At 41.4% G+C, this 20,808-nt stretch overlaps 1 protein-coding gene across 2 annotated transcripts in view; it reads left to right on the forward strand.

The window, feature by feature from the left end:
• Positions 1-7,159: 7,159 nt before the first annotated feature.
• LOC130919441 (glutathione hydrolase-like YwrD proenzyme) overlaps positions 7,160-20,808 on the forward strand; it is a 53,154-nt gene continuing 39,505 nt past the window's right edge. For both annotated transcript variants that reach the window (XM_057842167.1, XM_057842166.1), the window contains exons 1-4: positions 7,160-7,364; positions 14,519-14,672; positions 14,747-14,900; positions 19,566-19,772. In XM_057842167.1, the coding sequence (XP_057698150.1) occupies positions 7,265-7,364; positions 14,519-14,672; positions 14,747-14,900; positions 19,566-19,772 (615 nt within the window). In that variant the 5' untranslated portion in view covers positions 7,160-7,264. The remainder of the gene's footprint in view (positions 7,365-14,518; positions 14,673-14,746; positions 14,901-19,565; positions 19,773-20,808) is intronic.

A 20,808-nucleotide genomic window follows, 5' to 3' on the forward strand; every position in this document is an offset into this window, starting at 1 on the left:
CAGATTATGTAATCCGCAGTACAGCATCAGATCAATGATATCTGTCTTTTATAAAGTACAGTACTGCATGAAAAATATTTGAAGTTAAAGCAGGTGCTCCAGGTCTTGTACTACACTATAACGCAAAGATTTGGCACTTTAAACTCCGTGGAAATAATTAACAAAGTAGCTTTGGATTGGAAGCTAGTTCGCAGTGTAGCTTTGGATCGGAAGCTAGTTCGCAGTGTAATGTACTGCCCCACATTGGTATAATTTTAGATATTTAGTTAGCCCCTCATGGAAAATCCAAACGCAGGTGCAGAAAAGCTCTTTATAGTGCCAATAAGCGACATTGCTTCATGTTTAGAAGATGTTCTATTCCACCTGAAAGTAGAAGCAACATTGTTGGCTGTTGGACAACTGAAACTAAAGTAGGAGGCTAGTTTCTATTTAGTTTCGTTGTGTAAATCTCTTTCCAACTTTTTGGCAAGCCATGTTTGGTGATGTTGAAAAAAAAATCAAACAATCAAAAAAAGAGATAGATAATACTGTGTTACTGCTTTCTGTAATATTTGTGGTTTCTGACTAGATTTGAAAGACTATTGTTAGCCATTCTAAAGTCACTTTAAAGTGACCATTAAAAGGTCTCTAAAAACACATACACCTTTGACACACATTTCAGGTTAATAGAGTGGTAACGACTGTGATTTGCATGAATTAAAAAAAAAATCAAGGAAAGTAAAATAAAAAAACTTAAAAAATAATGGAGAAAAATAAATATTAACCGTTAAGGTGATATGCTGAATGCATTGAAGCCACACCCGGCTCACATTAATCAAATACATTTGTAGGATCATTCTTATGCCTACACACATGAAAAAGTTTGAGCTTTGAAAATATAAAGCCTCTGATAGCTGGAATAGCCTACATCTCTCGGAGTAGTCTTGGGACTTTCCCATGATACACATGGACCAAAGGGCTTCCAGACATCACTTTCTCGCTTGGTACTTTATCTTTGTGTGTGTGTAGAGCCACATGACAGACGCTTCGGGAAAAGCTTCATTTAACACAGAGGGATACTGTGGCTCATAGTTATAGCACGTTTATTATACAGAATAAGACAGACATTGAGCACGTGTATCCCATGAGTTATACAAATACTTTACGTTTCTACAAACTATGGTGGCATGAATAACTCAATTAGGGATGTTCCGATCACATATTTCAGGACCCAAATCCGAGTACCCGATCTGATACCTCAGCAATGTATTGAGGGGGGAAAAATGCATCCAAATGTAAAATATTTCCATACTGCAGAGATGATCACTCTTGCACGAAACATTTTAGTGTTACTTTCCCGTGGCAGTTACCAGAATAGAATAGAAAACCTCTATTGTCATTATACAGAGTACACCAAAATTCAAAGCTTTGCCATAACGTGCGCCACATAAAACAAACAAAAGTACAAGAAGGCTAAAAGAAAACGCAGGTTGGAGTGTACACAGATTGGGAATAAAGTGAATACAGTATGTGACTAGCAGCAAGTGGTGATGTCATGGACATTTAACAGTGCATATATGATGATTTACAGTACTCAGACTAGGAGGCAGATTGATATGATAGTGCAAAGGACAGTTTTAGATATTGATATAACAGTACAAAATGCTATAATGTAGCTGTGCAAATATTGCATTTGCAATACCCAGAATGGTCGCCGTCCGACTGTGTTGCTTCTGCCGCTGCTGTTTTTGTCTTCTTTGCTATGTTGTGTACTATTAAAAAAAAGCATATTTATTATTTTGAAAAGATTCTTGCACACTTGGAATAGTTTGTTGCTTTGTAGCTGATAATTTTTTTTTTAAAATGACAATAAATATATACATTTTTAAACCCTTTCACCCAATTCCGATTCTCTGAAAATTTAGTGATCGGGCCGATTTGTGATCATGTGATTAGATCGGGGACATCCCCACAAATTAGATTATGTAGTATTTACGTACATGCTAATACATGCTCAATTGCTGCACCCAGTCCTTTTTTTGCCTGCACAAATAAAAAAGAATAAAAAAATATATAATACATTATTCCTACTTATATCAGGTACAGAGGTGGGTAGTAACGCGTTACTTGTACTCCGTTACAATTACTTGAGTAACTTTTTGAGAAAAATGTACCTCTAAGAGTAGTTTTACTAAGCCATACTTTTACTTGTGAAAAAAAAAAACACTACTCATACTCCTCTACTTTGGGCTACACAAGAGGTGTTACATTTTTTCCTCTTTATTCTACATATTAGATTTATTTATTTATTTTTTTGCTAGCGATGCTATTGCCAAGAGTAGCGCTACTAATTCACCACTGAGACGTCGCAACAATAATCACATGACTCCATTACACCAATCAGACGCTAGCTTGCCGTTCTATGATCACGCAAGCCTGTTCAATCACGCGTACAGTGGGGCAAATAAGTATTTAGTCAGCCACTATTTGTGCAAGTTCTCCCACTTGAAAATATTAGAGAGGCCTGTAATTGTCAACATGGGTAAACCTCAACCATGAGAGACAGAATGTGGGAAAAAAACCCAGAAAATCACATTGTTTGATTTTTAAAGAATTTATTTGCAAATCATGGTGGAAAATAAGTATTTGGTCAATACCAAAAGTTTATCACAATACTTTGTTATGTACCCTTTGTTGGCAATAACGGAGGCCAAACGTTTTCTGTAACTCTTCACAAGCTTTTCACACACTGTTGCTGGTATTTTGGCCCATTCCTCAATGCAGATCTCCTCTAGAGCAGTGATGTTTTGGGGCTGTCATTGGTCAACACGGACTTTCAACTCCCTCCACAGATTTTCGATGGGGTTGAGATCTGGAGACTGGCTAGGGCACTCCAGGACTTTGAAATGCTTCTTACGAAGCCACTCCTTTGTTGCCCTGGCTGTGTGTTTGGGATCATTGTCATGCTGAAAGACCCAGCCACGTCTCATCTTCAATGCCCTTGGCTGATGGAAGGGGATTTTCACTCAAAATCTCTCGACACATGGCCCCGTTCATTCTTTCCTTTACACAGATCAGTCGTCCTGGTCCCTTTGCAGAAAAACAGCCCGAAAGCATGATGTTTACACCCCCAAGCTTCATAGTGGTTATGGTGTTCTTCGGATGCGATTCAGTATTCTTTCTCCTCCAAACACGAGAACCTGTGTTTCTTCCAAAAAGTTCTACTTTGGGTTCATCTGACCATAACACATTCTCCCAGTTCTCTTCTGGATCTGGAACTACAGCATTCACTACTTAAACTAGGAACTATTTTCTCCACTAGAGGGCAGGGCACTCACACTCTTTGGACGAATAATGCCTGCCCTGCACGGCAAGACTGTTCTCCCTGTATTTTTCAAACGCCGGGAGAACAGTCTGGGACCCAGCTCCACATTGGCCTTTTGAGCCTGAACGAAAGTACCCGTGCAATCAGATTCGTTTATTTGCGTGACATGTTCTTAATGAGCAACGTCGCTCTTGCGCGTCAGAAGTCGTCCCCACAACAACACAGATGGAGAACGGAAGGGCCGACCATATGTTCCAATCCGTGGTAATTTCAGTTTTGAATGACCAAAAACCCATTGAGTCGCTAAAACCAACAGTCTGTCTCGCGCTAGCCATGTTGAATAAACTTTTCCGTTCTACACTCTCCTCGTATGTTTATCTCCTCGCGCTAGAGTTTCTTGTCGCTTTACCAACGTCACGTTCACCTGTCGCTGATTGGTCCACTCCGCTGTCTGTTTGCTGTGGCTTGCTCCGCCATGGGAATTTGATCCAAAGAACGGTTTGGGTTAATGTGGTTATATAATAGGTTATTGTACAGTATCATTATAACAACAGTTCATACCCAGATAGCAGACCGACATTGAATAAATGTTGATTTTCCATCAAAATCATCAGTACGGTTGACATCAAAATTTTCGACGCCAAGTGACATTGAACTAACGTTGTTCTATGTTATGCCAGACGATGGTGGGGTTAACGTTGTTTTATAGTTGATGAACTAATGCTGACTAATAGTTGATTTATGATTGACCGGGATATATGACTGAAAAGTCCTTGAATTATGGATGAGCGTTTTGGTCGAAAACATAACATTGATTCAACGTTGTTCCAATATCATTAATAATCAAAATGACATTTAGGTATTTTTTAAGGATTTCAATGTTGAAACAACATTAATTGAGGGTGCAAAAGTGACGTTGATTCAACGATATAAGATCAACAGCGAAATGTTGATCCAACTTCTCTTCAATGTCGCTCTGCTATCTGGGTACAGTATTCTCGACTACTCAAACCAGGAACTATTTTCTCCACTAGAGGGCAGGGAACTAATGCTCTTTGGACGAATACAGCTTCATTACTGTTTTTTCTCTCTCTCTTTATTTAATGATATTTTTTTCTATTTCTTAGTGTAGTGTAGGCGTAGTGTGGTTTAGTGACGGGATCTGTCGTTCACTTGAGTAAACGAATCCATTCCGGATCGTTCAGTAAAAAGATTCGTTCAAACGAATCGTTCAACGAATCGTTCGCCCCCCTCATCTCCCTCCCCGCCCAAATGAATCGTTCGGTTAGTGAACGGGAAGTGACGTTACCGAACGAATCACCAAAGACCGCTTCGCAGTATCACTGAACGGGAAGTGACATTCTTGGTCCCTCCCTCTCTCTTGCACACAGGCTCCTCATTGACCGCTCGTCGTAGTTTCAGTAATGAGTGACAGGCAATATCATTCTGCTTTCACAGACAGCCTCGTCTCCCTCCCGCTGCTGCAAAAGCGAGGGAGAACTTCCGCGTCGTCTGTCCTAGTTCTATGGGCTCAAAGTCATGGCTCGTGCTTGCATTTCGATTGAGGACACGGTTAAACATTTTCCTTTTGTGGGGGGAGCGGGGGGTTGGGGTCGGGGGCGCACGGACTTTCTGTAGCATGTTCTTGATCACATTTACAATGCTTGCTGTCACGAAAATAAAAATAAATCGAAAGTTTAATTTCAAAATATGGAACGACCAACACATCATATTTACCTCTCGCTCTGTTGTATTTTTGTTTTTATGCTCATCACTATTATTTTTAGTTACTATTGTTAAAACTATAAGTGTAAATAGCTAGTTGTCGAATGTGCTGCTCTGAAATAAAGACAATACTACATTTTGATATTTGACAGTTTAATTGCAAATCAGTATTAAGATGATCGTATTGAATTTTTGCACTGGTATTAATAAATAAAATAATCCGGTCAACTCCCCTGTCGTCCCCGCATCTCAGATCGTCAAATGCTGACGAGAAATGATTGCTTGCTCTTTACGATGTCACCTTTCTACCCTCATTAGTCTGTTAAGAAAAATGTAGACATATTGCGACATCTCCTGTGTCTGCGTGCGTTGTTTTGGGGCGCTTGAGTAGCGCATGATGGATGGATTGAAATAATTTGTCAAACCAACCGACACGCTCTGACACGAAAAAAAAAAAAAAAAACACTCGGAAAAAATTGACATGTATATACAGTTTCATTGCAAATCAGTATTATGGTGATCGTATTAAATTTTTGCACTGGTATTAATAAATAAAATAATCCGGTCAGCTCCCCTGTCGTCCCCGCATCTCAGATCGTCAAATGCTGATAAGAAATAATTGTTTGCTCTTTACGATATCGCCTTTCTACTCTCATTAGTCTGTTAAGAAAAATGTAGACATATTGCGACATCTCCCGTGTCCATGTGCGTTGTTTTGGGGCGCTTGAGTAGCACACGATGGACGGATTGACATAATTTGTCAAACCAACCAACACCTGACACGAAAAAAAAAATAAAACACTTGGAAAAAATGGACATGTATATACCGTTTCATTGCAAATCAGTATTATGGTGATCATACAAAATATTTTTTTCTGTGCACATATGAGGTAAATATCGCTGCCATGAAGCCTCCTTATAGTGACAGTTCTTTGCCCCCTTCATTGCCGTCACGCGACCGCAGCTCAGCTTTTGCTTGCCTCGTAGCTACCCGTGTTTTAAATTACTGTAAATGTGATAGTATGTGGTAATAGGTAGTCGCGAGTCTGTTGAGAAAAGTAGTACACTAAACCATGCTCGCTAGATTTGTGTGGTGTTTTTGTCTTTTTGAGCTGCATTTGATAGGCTCCACGTTAACAAATATGTGACAAAGTCCTTTCCTTTCATTTTTTGATTCGTTCACCGCATATTCATTACTGGAAAGTCAAGTTAGCAGCAAGCTAGGTCAGGAACCGGAGGACCGAGTCACTGAACGGGAAGTGACAAAACTCAGTCTTGCCCCCCTGCCTGCACGCTGGCTGCTCATTGGCCACACGTGGAAGTGAGTGACATACGCCCTGATTCTGTTTCCGGTCCTTCCCCTGCCCGCGATGAGGCTGGCGTCTGATTGGTCGTGTGCGATGTCAGAAGACGCTGCCGCTTGCTCAACGCCCTCCCACGCAGTGAACAAGCACCAACTTCATAGAACGAATCAGTGCAGATGGTGATTAGTTCGGTCTCGTTCACCCAAACAATTCGTTCAAAAAGAACGAATCGTTCGCGACCGATACAACACTAGTGTGGTTATATAGCGGGTTATTGTACAGTATGATTATAACAACAGTTCATATAGACAAGTTTGTGCTGAAAGAAAAAAAATACCATTGTTTAAAAAAACAAAAACAAAAACAAGCAGTTACTCAAAATGTCATTTCAATGTCAACTCATTTCTTGAGTATTCTTTTCACTGGATACTTTTTTACTTGTACTAGACTACATTTTTTGGATGACTAATTTTTTAATTAAATAAAAATTTTGGCTACTCTACCAACCTCTGATCAGTTTGCAATTCTATTTGTGTCAATAAGGAGATCAATTTGTCTTTAAGAACAGGAGAGGGCTCCCTGTAAACACCTCTAAAATGCATAAAGGTGCAATTGAGAACAATACGTGAATTTTAAGGGTATTCATTTATTTATTGATAATCCAACTGTAATTCAATTCAGAAAAAGTACCAGAAAAAATCCTGAATGAAATGTATTATTTTGACGCTACAATTATGTGAAGCTTCATTTCATTGTGCATCATTTTCACTCATCGACGTGAGCTACATTCGATTAATACGTGGCTGAGGAAAAGCGAACGCTCCCCGATAAACTGATTGTCTCGGCTCGGCGCCGCATTCTTCCCAGCTGTTTTACATCGCGGCGTCAAATAGTTTTATTGCAGTGCAAAGCCGTTAAAAGACAGGTTGGCATGGACACAGACTTGTGTTTCACTTCTCGTCGGTCACCTGTGGTGTGTTTACACGGCTGTGTGGCGTCCAGCCAGCCCCTCGCTTCCGCTGTAGGACTGGGTGAGTGTGCAAAGTTGTCATGGAGAAGAGAAATTCACTTTTCGGAATGGAAAAGTCAGGAGCGTTTGTTAATAACTAAACTAGACAAACGTAACGTTTTGAAAAGGAATCACTGTGGAAATTTGTCGGGAGAGAGGTAACAAGCGGCAGCGAGAATCCCTCAATCCAAGGGGACCTGAATAATATAGATGTCCAGGGGCGTCACTAGACCTAATACAATACTGGGGCACAGCGGGTCACTGACGAGCAAGCAATTTTATTTATTTATTTATATTTAATCACTTATCTGTCCTAATAATTCAGAAATAGCGATTTAAGCTACATATAATCAAACCAAACTCCAAGTTTCTGTTAAAAAAAAAAAAAAAACTTTTTTTGTTTTGTTGTTTTACAGCCACCAGTATTCAAAATTGGCGCATCACTTGTTGATAGTCAATTCACCTCTGCTCATGCTCATCAACCTTAAAGTGCTTGTGACACGAAAAAGCATGTTTATTTCATAATACACGCGGTATTTTATGCTCCTGAATGATATGGACCGCTTGGATGTGTGTGGAAGCGATCGCTATATTTATTTCGTTTTTTGAATCCCGCGCCAGGAAAATGAGTGACTTCCGGCTTCGGTCTCGCATTGAGGAGGAGGGCGCTGTGACGTGTACGGTAGAAGACGTCCTCTTCACGCTACAGTGTACTGTTGTGTATGAGGACGAAGGATTCAGCTGATTTTGCGGATTAATACTTTTATTTTTTGCATCACGCCAGCCAAACGGCTGCAGAAAAATCATTCTGTATGCGGGAGAGGCGTATGCGCCTTTTTGGAGTTTCAAAAGGTTCCCATTCACCGTGGATATTTACTGTGGGACCATTGGACTTACAAGGAAGTGAGTTAACATCTTGTTTTGTATTATGTCAAATACGAATACAGTGATTACAAAGTAAACACTATAAAATTCCTTTAAATAAAGGACTACTTACGTTTGATCATTGATAGGCATGTAAAAAGCTATCCTCACGCTCATTAGCAGTTAGCTGTTAGCACGTTAGCTACACAACAATTCCAGCCACCCTCCTCCAGGGAACGAACTGTAAATTGCTCTCCGCCGGGCGGTTTGCCGATCCGCAAAGAAACTCGACAACCGGGTCGTCATGTCAAATAATCCAGGCTAGTTATGTGTGATTTTCCACTTCGAAGACTTTGAAACATCCCTCGGTTCGGGTTAGCATGTCGGCTAGCTGTCACTCCTTCTGGTCTGTTTACATTCTCCGAAGCCGGGGAAGGGAAATGACATGTCCGATTTAGGTGTCATAAAATATCGTTCGGCAGGTGTGACAGTAAAGTCGACTGTTTTGACCATTATGGAGTAATTTTGCCATGTCGTCTTGAATAAATGGATTTTTATTATTTTATATTCCATTTAGCACAAGTTATTTGTCATGACCATGCCATTTATTTAGCAATTGGGGAAAGTACTTGGGTAAAAAGAATATCCTGTAAAAATATTGAAGTAAAGAGACAGAAACAATGACATTTTGCCGCTCTCTTCGTCGCGTTTTCCTCATTGTGAATAGTTCCCCCTCGACGGGCTGACTGGTCCTTCTCAAGCCATTTATATAGCTATTGGGGAAAAATACTTGGATAAAAAGAATATCCTGTAAAAATATTGAAGTAAAGAGACAGAAACAATGACATTTTGCCGCTCTCTTCGTCGCGTTTTCCTCATTGTGAATAGTTCCCCCTCGACGGGCTGACTGGTCCTTCTCAAGCCATTTATATAGCTATTGGGGAAAATACTTGGATAAAAAGAATATCCTGTAAAAATATTGGGAGTAGAGAGACTGAAACAATGACATTTTGCAGCTCTCTTCGTCTCGTTTTCCTCGTTCTGAACAATTCACCCTCAATGGGCTGAATAGTAAAACCGATGAGCCTAGTCTACCGCTGACGTCATCCACCTGTTGGGGACGCTAAAGCCCTATAATTGTAGGCGTGGCTAACCGGCAGATTAAATGACTAATTTCTCGTCATCTGCGCTTTGCTAAATTGTTGTATATAGTCGAATCGTCTCAAAATATGATTCTAATTCACATAATAATGCCATTTAAGACTTTTTTTCTGGTGTCGTATGCTCTTTAATCTCTCCTTCACCTCTTTCTATAGACCCTACTCACCAACGTCACAGAATGACGTGTCGCTGTATCTGGCCGCCATATTGTCTGTCTCTGTTTAGCCCTATTCTCAATGGTTTCAATTAGTCGTTCAGTTTATAGAGCAATTCATGGAAGCCCCGGTGCTTTCAGACGCTGTAAACTCATTGGATGCGTTGCATAAAAGGCATTATGTGGAAAAGCTTCAGTCTATCCATTCGCCAGATCAATATTTGATGCCTAAATCGATATTTTTCGACCCACTGTCTTCGCCCTCTCTGCCTGACATCTGCTACCCTGATATCTACGACTATCTTGTCCACACAAAATCAGCCTATTCTCACGAAAGTTTGAAAAACTAAGAGCAGCACTCTAAGCAACATTACTCTGTGTGATTTCTAAAATGGCGACAATCAAAAAAAAAAAAAAAGTTGACTGCGATGGCCGACGCTTCAAGGATAGGTGGATATTGGACTATTTCTTCAATAAAACACGCAACAACTGTGTCTGCCTCATTTGCAAAGAGACTGTTTTCAAAGAGTTCGATGTGACGCAATATTACTAAACAAGACACGCTGACATGTACGACAACACTTACAGGGAAGATACGCAGCGAGAAATTATAGCAACTTGAAGGTAGTTTATTTTTTCACAGCAGCAGTATTTCGCAAGAGTCCGAGTGTCGAAAGAAAAAGCCACAAAGACGAGACTGTTGAAATTATGAATTAAAAAAAAAAAAAAAGCAAATGTGACACACAGAAGGGCTTGCTAAAATTTGTTTAAATATATTGTTCTATGTAAATCAGCCAAGGTAGACCCCCGCATTTTTACCACACCAAATCTGGCCCCCTTTGCAAAAGGTTTGGTCACACCTGTTTAACTGATGATCCGTAGACGAGGCCAGCTTCTTTCACTTGGTACCAGCTAAATATTATTCAAAATGTAATGATGGTGGAAGAAATAAGCATCTTGAATTTGAAACTGTATGTTGTCGGCGATTAGCCTCGCAATGATCTTAATTGTGGTTGTCAGCCCAAAACCCTCTAAATATATATTAAATGCATCTTACCAGATATAAAATGACTACTACATAATCCGTGGTAATCGTTTGGAGCCCAGTTTTCTCGTCGAATTGCAGCAGTCCATCTCGCTCTCCTCTCCGGGTCTCTCGGAATATGGTAGAACTTCAAATCTCTCCGTCTATCTTCTCTGTTATTGCAACCAACCGCCACACACGCCTTCACCATTTTGATTATTAATGTTAACGAGCAGAAAAACGCGCTATAATAGGAGGAATTTACGTAACGGTAATGCATCAACACGACGAGTAGACGGACAATATGGCGCGGAGGCGTGGTTGTGAAGTCATGTGAGTAGGGTCTATACTCTGCTGCTCTACTTTATCTGGACAGAAATGAGGATATATCACTGTGTGGTGACCCTTTGTTGTTTGACATAATTCACCCACCGTACTCATGTGTCCATTTGGCCGTGCGCGTTCCGGCTGAGTAGAAAGTTACGAGAGTTCACAGGGAGAGCAGAGTTACAGCGGGTGGACAGCAATCCGAGCTAACAAGACTCTCAACATTTCATACCGCCACATTGGTGACCCGGCTTGCCTCGTTGAAGTCTCAGAGGCATTTTTGAACACTTTAAGCAATGGCGGACTCTAGCTTTCTCGAGCTAGCTTTGTTCAAAGAGTCTTCTGCGGCCGCGTGGTTTGCATCAGCGGAGGAGCAGTTTGTCCTCCGTGGTATTTCCGACGATACCATGCGCTTCTACCAGGTGGTGGCTGCGCTTGGGTACTCGATGGCGGTCATGGCACAGCGCTTCTTGGTTTATCCGCCGAAGGTAGTATACGGGGCTCAAGGTGCACCTCCTCAGACTTTTTGAACCGTCGTACAAATCGACTTCAAAGGCGCCCAAGGTGCCTGCCTCGAGAGCCCTGCTGCTTGAGGTTCCCGCCAAAGATGGCGGCGCTTCCGCCCCGGTTCCGTACTTCTGTCCCGGTACCCATGCCACCCCTGCGCACTTCCGCTCTGGCACTTCCCGACGCCCCGTCTGCCTCGGGCCTACTCGACGGCATCCCGTCTGGCCATGGTTTTCTCGACTGTGTCCTGTCCAGCCCTGGTTTTCTCGACTGCCTCCTGTCCGGCCCTGGTTTTCTCGACGCCGTCGCGTCCGGCCCTCGTCTTCTCGACGCCGCCGCGTCCGGCCCTCGTCTTCTTGACGGCGCTGCGCCTGCTTTTTGGCCTTCCTAATGACGTCGCTCCAGCACCTGTGCCTCTGGAAGTCTCCAAGGTCGCCACACTTCCGGCGCCGCTGGACGTCACTGCCACTGACCTCGCTCCTGCGCCTCCGGGAGTCTCCGAGGTCAGTCATCTGCCAGCGCCGCTGGCCACCGCCGCTAACCTCGTTGCTGTGCCGGTGCCTCCGGAAGTCTCCGAGGTTGCACCTCGGCCTGCGAACGTCGCCCCCGACGTCTCTCCTCGTCCACCGCCTTTGGACAACGTTGACGTCGCTTCGACTACGGTTTCGGCGTTTCCTTCGCTCCTGCTACGACCGGTCGGCTTGGTGCATTTTGCCAGTTGCCCTCGTCCTCGGCCTCAACCGGTGAACTCCGACTGCCGCGCCTATCGCCCTCGTCTGCAGCCTCGACTGGGTGGTGCTGCTTGTGGCACGTCTCGACCTCATACTCGCCCGCAGCTGAGCAACGTGTGCCACCTCTCTTGGCGTCCGCTTCTCCGGCCTCGCCTGGGCGGTGCTGCACGACGCGCTCCTCGTCCTGGGCTGCCACCTGATTGTCCTGCTCGGTCGTCCACTGCCTGGCATCCTGGTCGTCCTCCTGATCGTCGCTTTCGGTTGTCCGTCGCCTGGCATCCTGGGCGTCCTCCAGACTGTTCTGCTCGGGCGTCCCACATCTGGCAGCCTGGATGGCCGCCTGATTGTCCGTTCGGTCGTCTTCCACAGACGCCCTGGCTGCGCAACCTGTCCGTTCCGTTCTGTTGATTCGGGTTGCGCCTGGCGTCCTGTGTGGGTGAATTCTGGGGGGACCTGTGTGGTGACCTTTTGTTGTTTTGTTGTATCACAAAGATAGGCAATTCATTCATACAGATTGATTCTATTCATTTTGTTCATATAAAAAAATACAGAGAGCTCTCGTTTTTCGCGGCGGTTAATGGGGACTAGAACCCGCCGCGATAAGTGAAAAAGTGCGAAGTAGTACCCCCCCCCACCAATTTTTTTTGTGTGTTCAATGTATTTATTCAGATTTTTCATTGGATAGAGATTCATATAAGACATGTTTTTTTCTCACTTTTTTCTCAAAGTACAGTGGTACCTCTACATATGAAGTTAATTCGTTGCAGGACCTTGTTTGTAAGTCGATATGGTCGTATGTCGACCAGGATTTTCCCATAAGAATATATTATAATCACATTAATTCGCTCCACAGCCTGAAAACCTACACTAAATCCTCAACAAATGCTGCTGGTAATACTGCAAATACCAATTAGACGGAGCAAAACAACTAAATTATGAATAAAAATAATAATATAATATTAGTAATAATAATACCTGTAATAATGTAACGAATGGGGTTCTAATGTGGCGGATGTGTTTTGCGTGGTGTACGTGAACGCACCGCGTGGCTGACTTGACAGAGCATCCCTCTGTCAAGTCAGCCACGCGGGAGGACGCTTACTTTCACTTTGTTCAACTGGGGCGGACAATAAGCATGTTTTGTTGCACAACTTCTGAAATAAATGATTAAAAACCTGACGAAGCTGGGGACTTTTTGGCGATGTTACCACAATAATAATTGTCATCTTAATTTATAAAGACTGGCGAACGGAGGTCGGTGGAGGAACGTCGAGATTCTAGACATTCTATGGCGTTATTGTCAAGTCAGTTCACGGACGCGCCCACCATGCTCATATTTTTTTATCATTTCCATGGTAAGCCTCACCTTTTTCCTTTTTTGCCACCTTCACTAACATTCTTGGAACCCATGTTGATTTCTCTCACAAGAAAATCCGGGGTGCGTCAGTCTTGCGGGAAAACAAAGTAACTGCGGCGCTGTCATAAATCGTCCTATTACGAGCATGTCGTCGGATGTAGAAAAAAATGGCGAGTCAAATTTTATGTCGAAAGGATCGTGTGTTGAAGCGATAGAATGTCAAGGTACCACTGTATAATTAAAAAAAAAAACATTATGTATACTATGTACTTTAATAAATTGTTTTTAAGCACTTCAAATGTAATAATTATGATGTTTTGAACGTGTTATTGTCCCGCAGAATTATTTATAAACAAAAAAATGTAGACTCCATTTAAAAAAAAAAAAGCGGTGCTTTGAAGTCTCGGCCTATCAGCAGCTCTGTAAGATCAAAGCTTAACTGTCTGTCAATCATCGTTAACTTTAATAAGCAACTCCAGTACAATGCCTGAAGATCAAAGAGGAGGTGAGTGAGACTACGCGATTGGCTCGGGGCAGCTCATCTGTATTCATTTTTTAAATGAAAAAAAAAAATCTGATGGACTGAGGTTTGAAGCGCGAAGTAGAGAGGATCACTGTAGCAAAAAATAGCATTAGTATTGATACAGTTCAAATACCACATATCAACACAATATTAGACAAAGCTCTTGAGTGCGAGCCTCTCACTCGAATCACATTTAATTGTCAGTGTAGTCATAGCCAGTTAGCTAAAAGACTGCAGCTAATCTGCTACTTCAATTTGCGAACAGAGTAGTTTACACTTTAGGAATCAGTTAAGTTGAACCATCTAAATTCACTATTCACGGGACTAGGCGACCAAAAAAACATCAACACAGAGGTGAAAATGAACAACAAGGATGAGCAGGTTATTTGGCACTAACCTGTTAATCAGGTGGGAAGATGTATTTTGCACCGTCGACTGCATGATTGGCATACGCACCGTAATATTGATGCTGCATTGGTGCGCTTTGCAGTACTTTAGCAACAAGCATTGGTTTGTCTATTTATCCAGATGTTCTGAAGCGTGGTGGTAATGCTGCAGATGCTGCGGTGGCCATAGCAGCGGCTCTAGCAGTTACAGAACCGTGCAGCACCGGTCTTGGTGGTGATGCCTTCTGCTTGTTCTTTACTAGCAACACCGGCGAGATCAAAGGGATAAATGGCAGGTAAGCACTTTTCTTTGTATTTTCACAATGTCTTTATAGTGTATATACTGAAAACATTCTCTTTTGTGATATAGTGGTCGTTCTCCCAAAGGCTTGACTCTGGAATACCTAATGGGTCGCATGTACAGTGCTAATGACCCCCCTCCAGTTTTTGACGCTCTGAATGTTACAGTACCGGGAGCACCTGCGTGCTGGTGTGATACCATAGAGATGTTTGGTAGTCATAAGGTTTGACTGTGTGTGCTTGTGTATGTCTATTGCATCATGAGAAAGTGAGCCATAAATCCAACCCATTTAACATAATAATTTACATTTCAACAAAACATTGACTTACACCACAGTCACAAACACACATTCCAGTAAACTGTGTACTAAAGTTGAAGGAAGAAGATGCTAAGCTTACGATTCACTGACATTTGGCTGGATTAGTGTTTGTGTTATCTAGTTGAAAACTAAAACCATATATGGGTTCTCATCAGTGTATCATTAGGCTTCAAGAGTCCATACGTAAACACCAGAGTTCTCCCTGTACTTGTGTGCCATTCTTTCTGATACATCTTTCAATATTCCCAAAACATACATGTTGGTTTCATTGAAGATGGTATTGTGTTCATTGTTGTGAATGTTAATGCATCGTACAAAAGTTTCCGCAACCAGCCTTGGGTGTAACCTGCACAAAGTTGTAAATTCATTCATTCATTCATTCATTTTCCATGCCGCTTTTCCTCACGAGGGTCGCGGAGGTGCTGGAGCCTATCCCAGCCAACTACGGGCAGTAGGCAGGGGACACCCTGAACTGGTTGCCAGCCAATCGCAGGGCACAAGGAGACATACAACCATTCACGCACACACTCATACCTACGGACAATTTAGAGTGTTCAATCAGCCTACCATGCATGTTTTTGGGATGTGGGAGGAAACCGGAGTTCCCGGAGGAAACCCACGCAGGCACGGGGAGAACATGCAAACTCCACACAGGAAGGCCGAAGCCCGGGATTGAACCCTTGATCTCAGAACTGTGAGGCAGATGTGCTAACCACTAAGCCACCGTGCCGCCAAGTTTTAAATTATATTTTTATTATACTATTATAATAAGTATAATTAGTAAGATTTAAAAAATGATGAATATGCGTGTTTAATTATCTGTGTTCTTCATCTCAAATACTTCAAAAAACGTGTTTAAAGGAAATGTAAATTTTTCCAATTTATGGAAACGTAGGGCTCGTGCATTACAATACAAAATAATCAATGATTTTGATGACAAACAAATGTATTCTAGAGTATATTTAATGAATGTTCTATACGCACATTTTAGCAGTGTTTGTACAGTGGTATGAAAAACTATACCATCAAATGTGATCAGATCTTTGTCAAAATCACACAGAGGAAAAAAATGTCTGCTTTAACTAAAACCACCCAGGCATTTATAGGTTTTCATATTTTAATGAGAATAGTATGCAAACAATGACAGAAGGGGTAAAATAAGTAAGTAAACCATTACATTTAATATTTTGTGGCCCCCTCTTTGGCAGCAATAACTTAAACCAGACGCTTCCTGTAGCAGCAGATCAGTCCGACACATCGATCAGGGCTGATCTTGGCCTATTGTTCTCTACAAAACTGCTGTAATTCAGACAGATTCCTGGGATATCTGGCATAAAACACTGTCTATAGGTCATTACACAGCATTTCAATGGGGTTCAAGTCTGGACTTTGACTTGGCCACTCCAGAACTTGTATTTTGTTCTTCTGAAACCATTCTGAAGTTGATTTACTTCTGTGTTTTGGATCATTGTCTTGTTGTAGCATTCATCCTCTTTTTAGCTTCAACTGTTTGGTAGACAGCCTCAGGTTTTCCTGTGAAACTTCCTGATTAACTTTTCAAGTCATTATTCCATTAATTATTGCAAGTTGTCCAGGCCCTGAGGTAGCAAAACAGCCCCAAATCATGATGCTCCCGCCACCATGCTTCTCGGTGGTCACGGGGTGTTATGTTGGTGTTATTCCCAAACAATTCAACTTTCATTTCATCAGTCCACAAAATATTTTGCCAAAACTTCTGTAGAGTGTCCAAGTGCCTTTTTGCGAACATTCAATGAGCAACAATGTTTTTTTTTTTATTTTTTAGACAGCAGTGGCTTTCTCCGTGGAGTCCTCCCATGAATACCAATCTTGGCCATAGTTTTACATATAGTTGATGTGTGCACGTAGGTATTGGACTGTGCCAGTGATTTCTGTAAGTCTTTAGCTGACACTCTAGGGTTCTTTTTTATCTCTGGATATTCTGCCCTGAACTCTTGGCGTTATCTTTGGTGGATGGCCACTCCCTGGGAGAGAAGCAACAGTGCTAAACTCTTCATTTGTAGACAACCTCTCCGACTATCGATTGATGAACATCCAAACTTTTAGAGGTAGTTTTGTATCCTTTCCCAGCATTATACAAACCAACAATCCTTGATCGCAGGTCTTCAGGCAGGTCTTTTGACCGAGCCCTGATACACATCAGACAATGTTTTTCATCAAGACAAGTCTTACCAGGTGTGTTTTATAGTGGGCAGGGCAGCTTTAAACCACTCATCAGTGATTGGGCACACATCTGACATAAATTGTTTGGTAAAAATTGGTTTCAATTGGATGAATGGATGGATGCTCTTTAAGTCTCCTTTGGCAAAGGGTTCACTTACTTATTTTTCCCCCTTCTGTCATTGTTTGCATGCTATCCTCATTACCTGGTCTTTCCTTAGTGAGATTCTACGGCCTCCCCCTATATGTTATTCTGTTTTTTTTTTTTAAATAGGAATCCTTCGGCGCGCTGCGCAGCCCGAACCGCTTGACCGATCGGCACCATTCAAGTATCAACACGTCCGGAATTTTTGCGCGACGCAGGGACTTTTTCAAAAGTCCCCAAAAATTTTTCCGTTTCCCCTTAAACGGCAATTTTCCCAAAAAAAAAAAAAAGCAATTTTCAAAACGCTACTTGTCCTACAATTTGTGACTAAATCGCATAATTTGGGCATCAAAAATTCCGGGACGGTGAGGGGCATAAAAGTTGTATACAGAATTTGGAAAAAATTTACGGTTCCCCAGAAATTTGACAAAAACTTGCCCATTCATTTTTAATGAGAAAAAAAAAAGTTTCAAAATGTATCTAGTCCTACAATTTTTCACCAAATCACACAATTTGGGCATCAAAAATTCGAGGACAGGTAGGGGAATAAAGGTTATCAATACAATTTGGAAAAAATATACGGTTCCCCGGAAATTTGCCAAAAACCTGCCCATTCATTTTTAATGGGAAAAAAAGACAAGTTTCAAACTGTTACTAGTCCGCCAATTTTTGACGAAAACACACAAGATGGGCGTCAAAAATTCCGGGATGGCGAGGGGCATAAAAATGACACGGTAAATTTTTTGATAAAATGTACGGTTTCCCGGCAATTTGCAAACTGTCCCATTTTTTTCTAACGAGAACATTTCCCATTCACTTACAATGGGATTTCCAATTGAATTTTTTACATTGCATTGATGCCATTGACGGCCATGCATCTCAAATCTATTGATGTCAATGTACTTGGATTCAATTTACTTTATGGATGTCGATGCCATTGACGGCCATGGACGTCCAAAATGTTTCCCATTCATTTTCAATGAGGAAAAACTAAATTACCCCAAATCAACAGAAAAAGACCAGATATCAATAGGACGTGTCCCCCAAATGTCCCCGATTGCATTGTCGCTTATGGAGGGTGATGCCATTGACGTCCATGGATGTCCAAACTTCCCATTAATTTCCAATGGCATTTCTTTATGTTTGTTCATTCTATTGATGCCAATGTACTTGGATTCCATTGACGCTTATGTAAATTGATACCATTGACGTCCATGGACGTCCCAAAATTTTCCCATTCATTTTCAATGGGAATTTTTTTTTTTCCCCAAATCAACAGAAAATGACTAGATATCAATAGGACGTGTCCCCCAAATGTCCCCGATTGCATTGCCGCTTAAGGAGGGTGATGCCATTGATGTCCATGGACGTCGAAAATTCCCATTCATTTCCAATGGCATTTCTTCATGTTTGTTCATTCTATTGATGCCAATGTACTTGTATTCCATTGACGCTTATGTAAGTTGATACCATTGACGTCCATGGACGTCCAAATATTTTCCCATTCATTTTCAATGGCAAAAAAAAAAAAAAAAAAAAAATAGCCCAAATCAACAGGAAATGACCAGATATCAATAGGACGTGTACCCCAAATGTCCCCGATTGCATTGACGCTTATGGAGGGTGCTGCCATTGACGGCCATGGACGTCCAAATTTCCCATTCATTTCTAATGGCGTTTACTTTGTTTCATGCCATTGATAGGCATGTTTGTCCATTCTAGTGATAGACCTGCGTGGGGCTAAGATTTGTATCTCCACAGAGGAAAGACCAGGTGTAATTTCTCCCGAAATTGCAGTTTCTAGTTAAAATATGAAAACTTATTAATGTTTAGGTGGTTTTAGTTAAAGTGGACACTGTTTTTACATCTGTGTGATTTTGAAAAAGTGTAGAAGTTGAGAAATTCCAAAAGGTTCAGATACTTTTTCATACCACTGTGTTTTCTGTAAATTCTGATGAAAGTGATATATAGCTCTTTTGAATAGTCTGAAAGCATACAGGGGCACGTGGATTGATTAAGTCAGACCATTCAAGCAAAATTTTTCCATGTTTGTGATGAAACTCAAAACTGAATGACACAATGTAAGACTAAAAATATTCTTATCACCTGTACAGGTTCAATTATAACTCACTATGGTATATTTCTTTTCAAAACAATGAGTCATACTTCCTGCTTCATTTCCAGTGAGGTAATCCGCATGTGTTTCCTCTTGCTGCTTCCCGTAGCTTTCCTTGCAGGAGGTGCTCAATGGGGCAGTGGAACTAGCTGAGGTGGGGTTTCCTGTTGCTGAAGTCACTGCTTACCATTGGAAACACTGGGTGACTGAGCTACGAAACGCTGGGAGGGAACTTGATGAAGCCCTGCTGATTGACCATCAGCCACCCAAACACGGACAAGTTTTTCGTAACCCTGCCCTAGCCCGAACTCTGAAGGTATATCAAATAAAATGTTACGTCAAACAAAAATAACATATCAAGTTTGTACACATCCCTGGATACATTTTCAATGCCAAAACAAGTACTGTGGATGGCATGAAGGTTTAGGTAGAGTTTAAAAAACTGCAATGTTGTTCCCCAACAATTCCCACTGTGAATCCAAATCAGCCTAGTCATTCTTAAGCATTATTTTTATTATTCTGTCCGTTGCGTTATTTTTACTTTTGATTGAATTATATGGCGGAAAACACTCGGGTGACTTCAAGTTCCGCTCTGAGACCCCCAATCTGGCCAAACTCAAAATTGTCCTTTATGCATGTGTGATACATCATTGGAAAGCTTAAAATCTCAATTTTCTGGGTGAAGAAAAAATTTGAGCAGGAGGGCATTTGAAAAAAAAAAAAAAAAAAATGTAAACAGCGAAACCCTATCTGGAGGTGAGAGCACGCGAGAGCAGAATTACAGACGCCTTGACTTTAATGCGATATTATCGCGTACTTACTTTGTTTCGATCCAAAAACTCCATGTTGCATTTATCACTGAGTGTCAAGACACAGCTGTGAATGGCCACAGCTGGATTTTTTGGGAGATTTTATGGGTGAAACATGGTAATATAACAAGGGTCACGCTGCAGAAATGGCAGACATCAAGGAGTGGTCGAGATTTTCTTTTTCATATATTTACCCTTTTAAATGTTTTGTTTTTTCAATTTTTCTTTGTCTGGATCCATTATTTATCATCTAACATATGGGAGAAAAATGCGACGGCGACGACAAAAAAAAATTCAATTAAGCGATAGTTATGAGATAGATATCGTTGACTTTTTTACAGACGCCATTTTTGTCATTGTGACATCATTTGTTTAAAAGTTAAATATATGTGAGTGAATAATTAAAAATTTTTTTTTTTTTTTTAACGAAATATTAGACATCAATTATTGATTCTAAGCTAAAAATGAGAGACATTATGATTGATAAATATAATTAATTCGTTTTATGGCTGGGTTGAAACAAAAGCGGTTGCGCGACGTCTG

Source organism: Corythoichthys intestinalis, chromosome 7, assembly GCF_030265065.1.
Source record: "Corythoichthys intestinalis isolate RoL2023-P3 chromosome 7, ASM3026506v1, whole genome shotgun sequence".
In the NCBI taxonomy this organism is placed as follows: Eukaryota; Metazoa; Chordata; class Actinopteri; order Syngnathiformes; family Syngnathidae; genus Corythoichthys; species Corythoichthys intestinalis.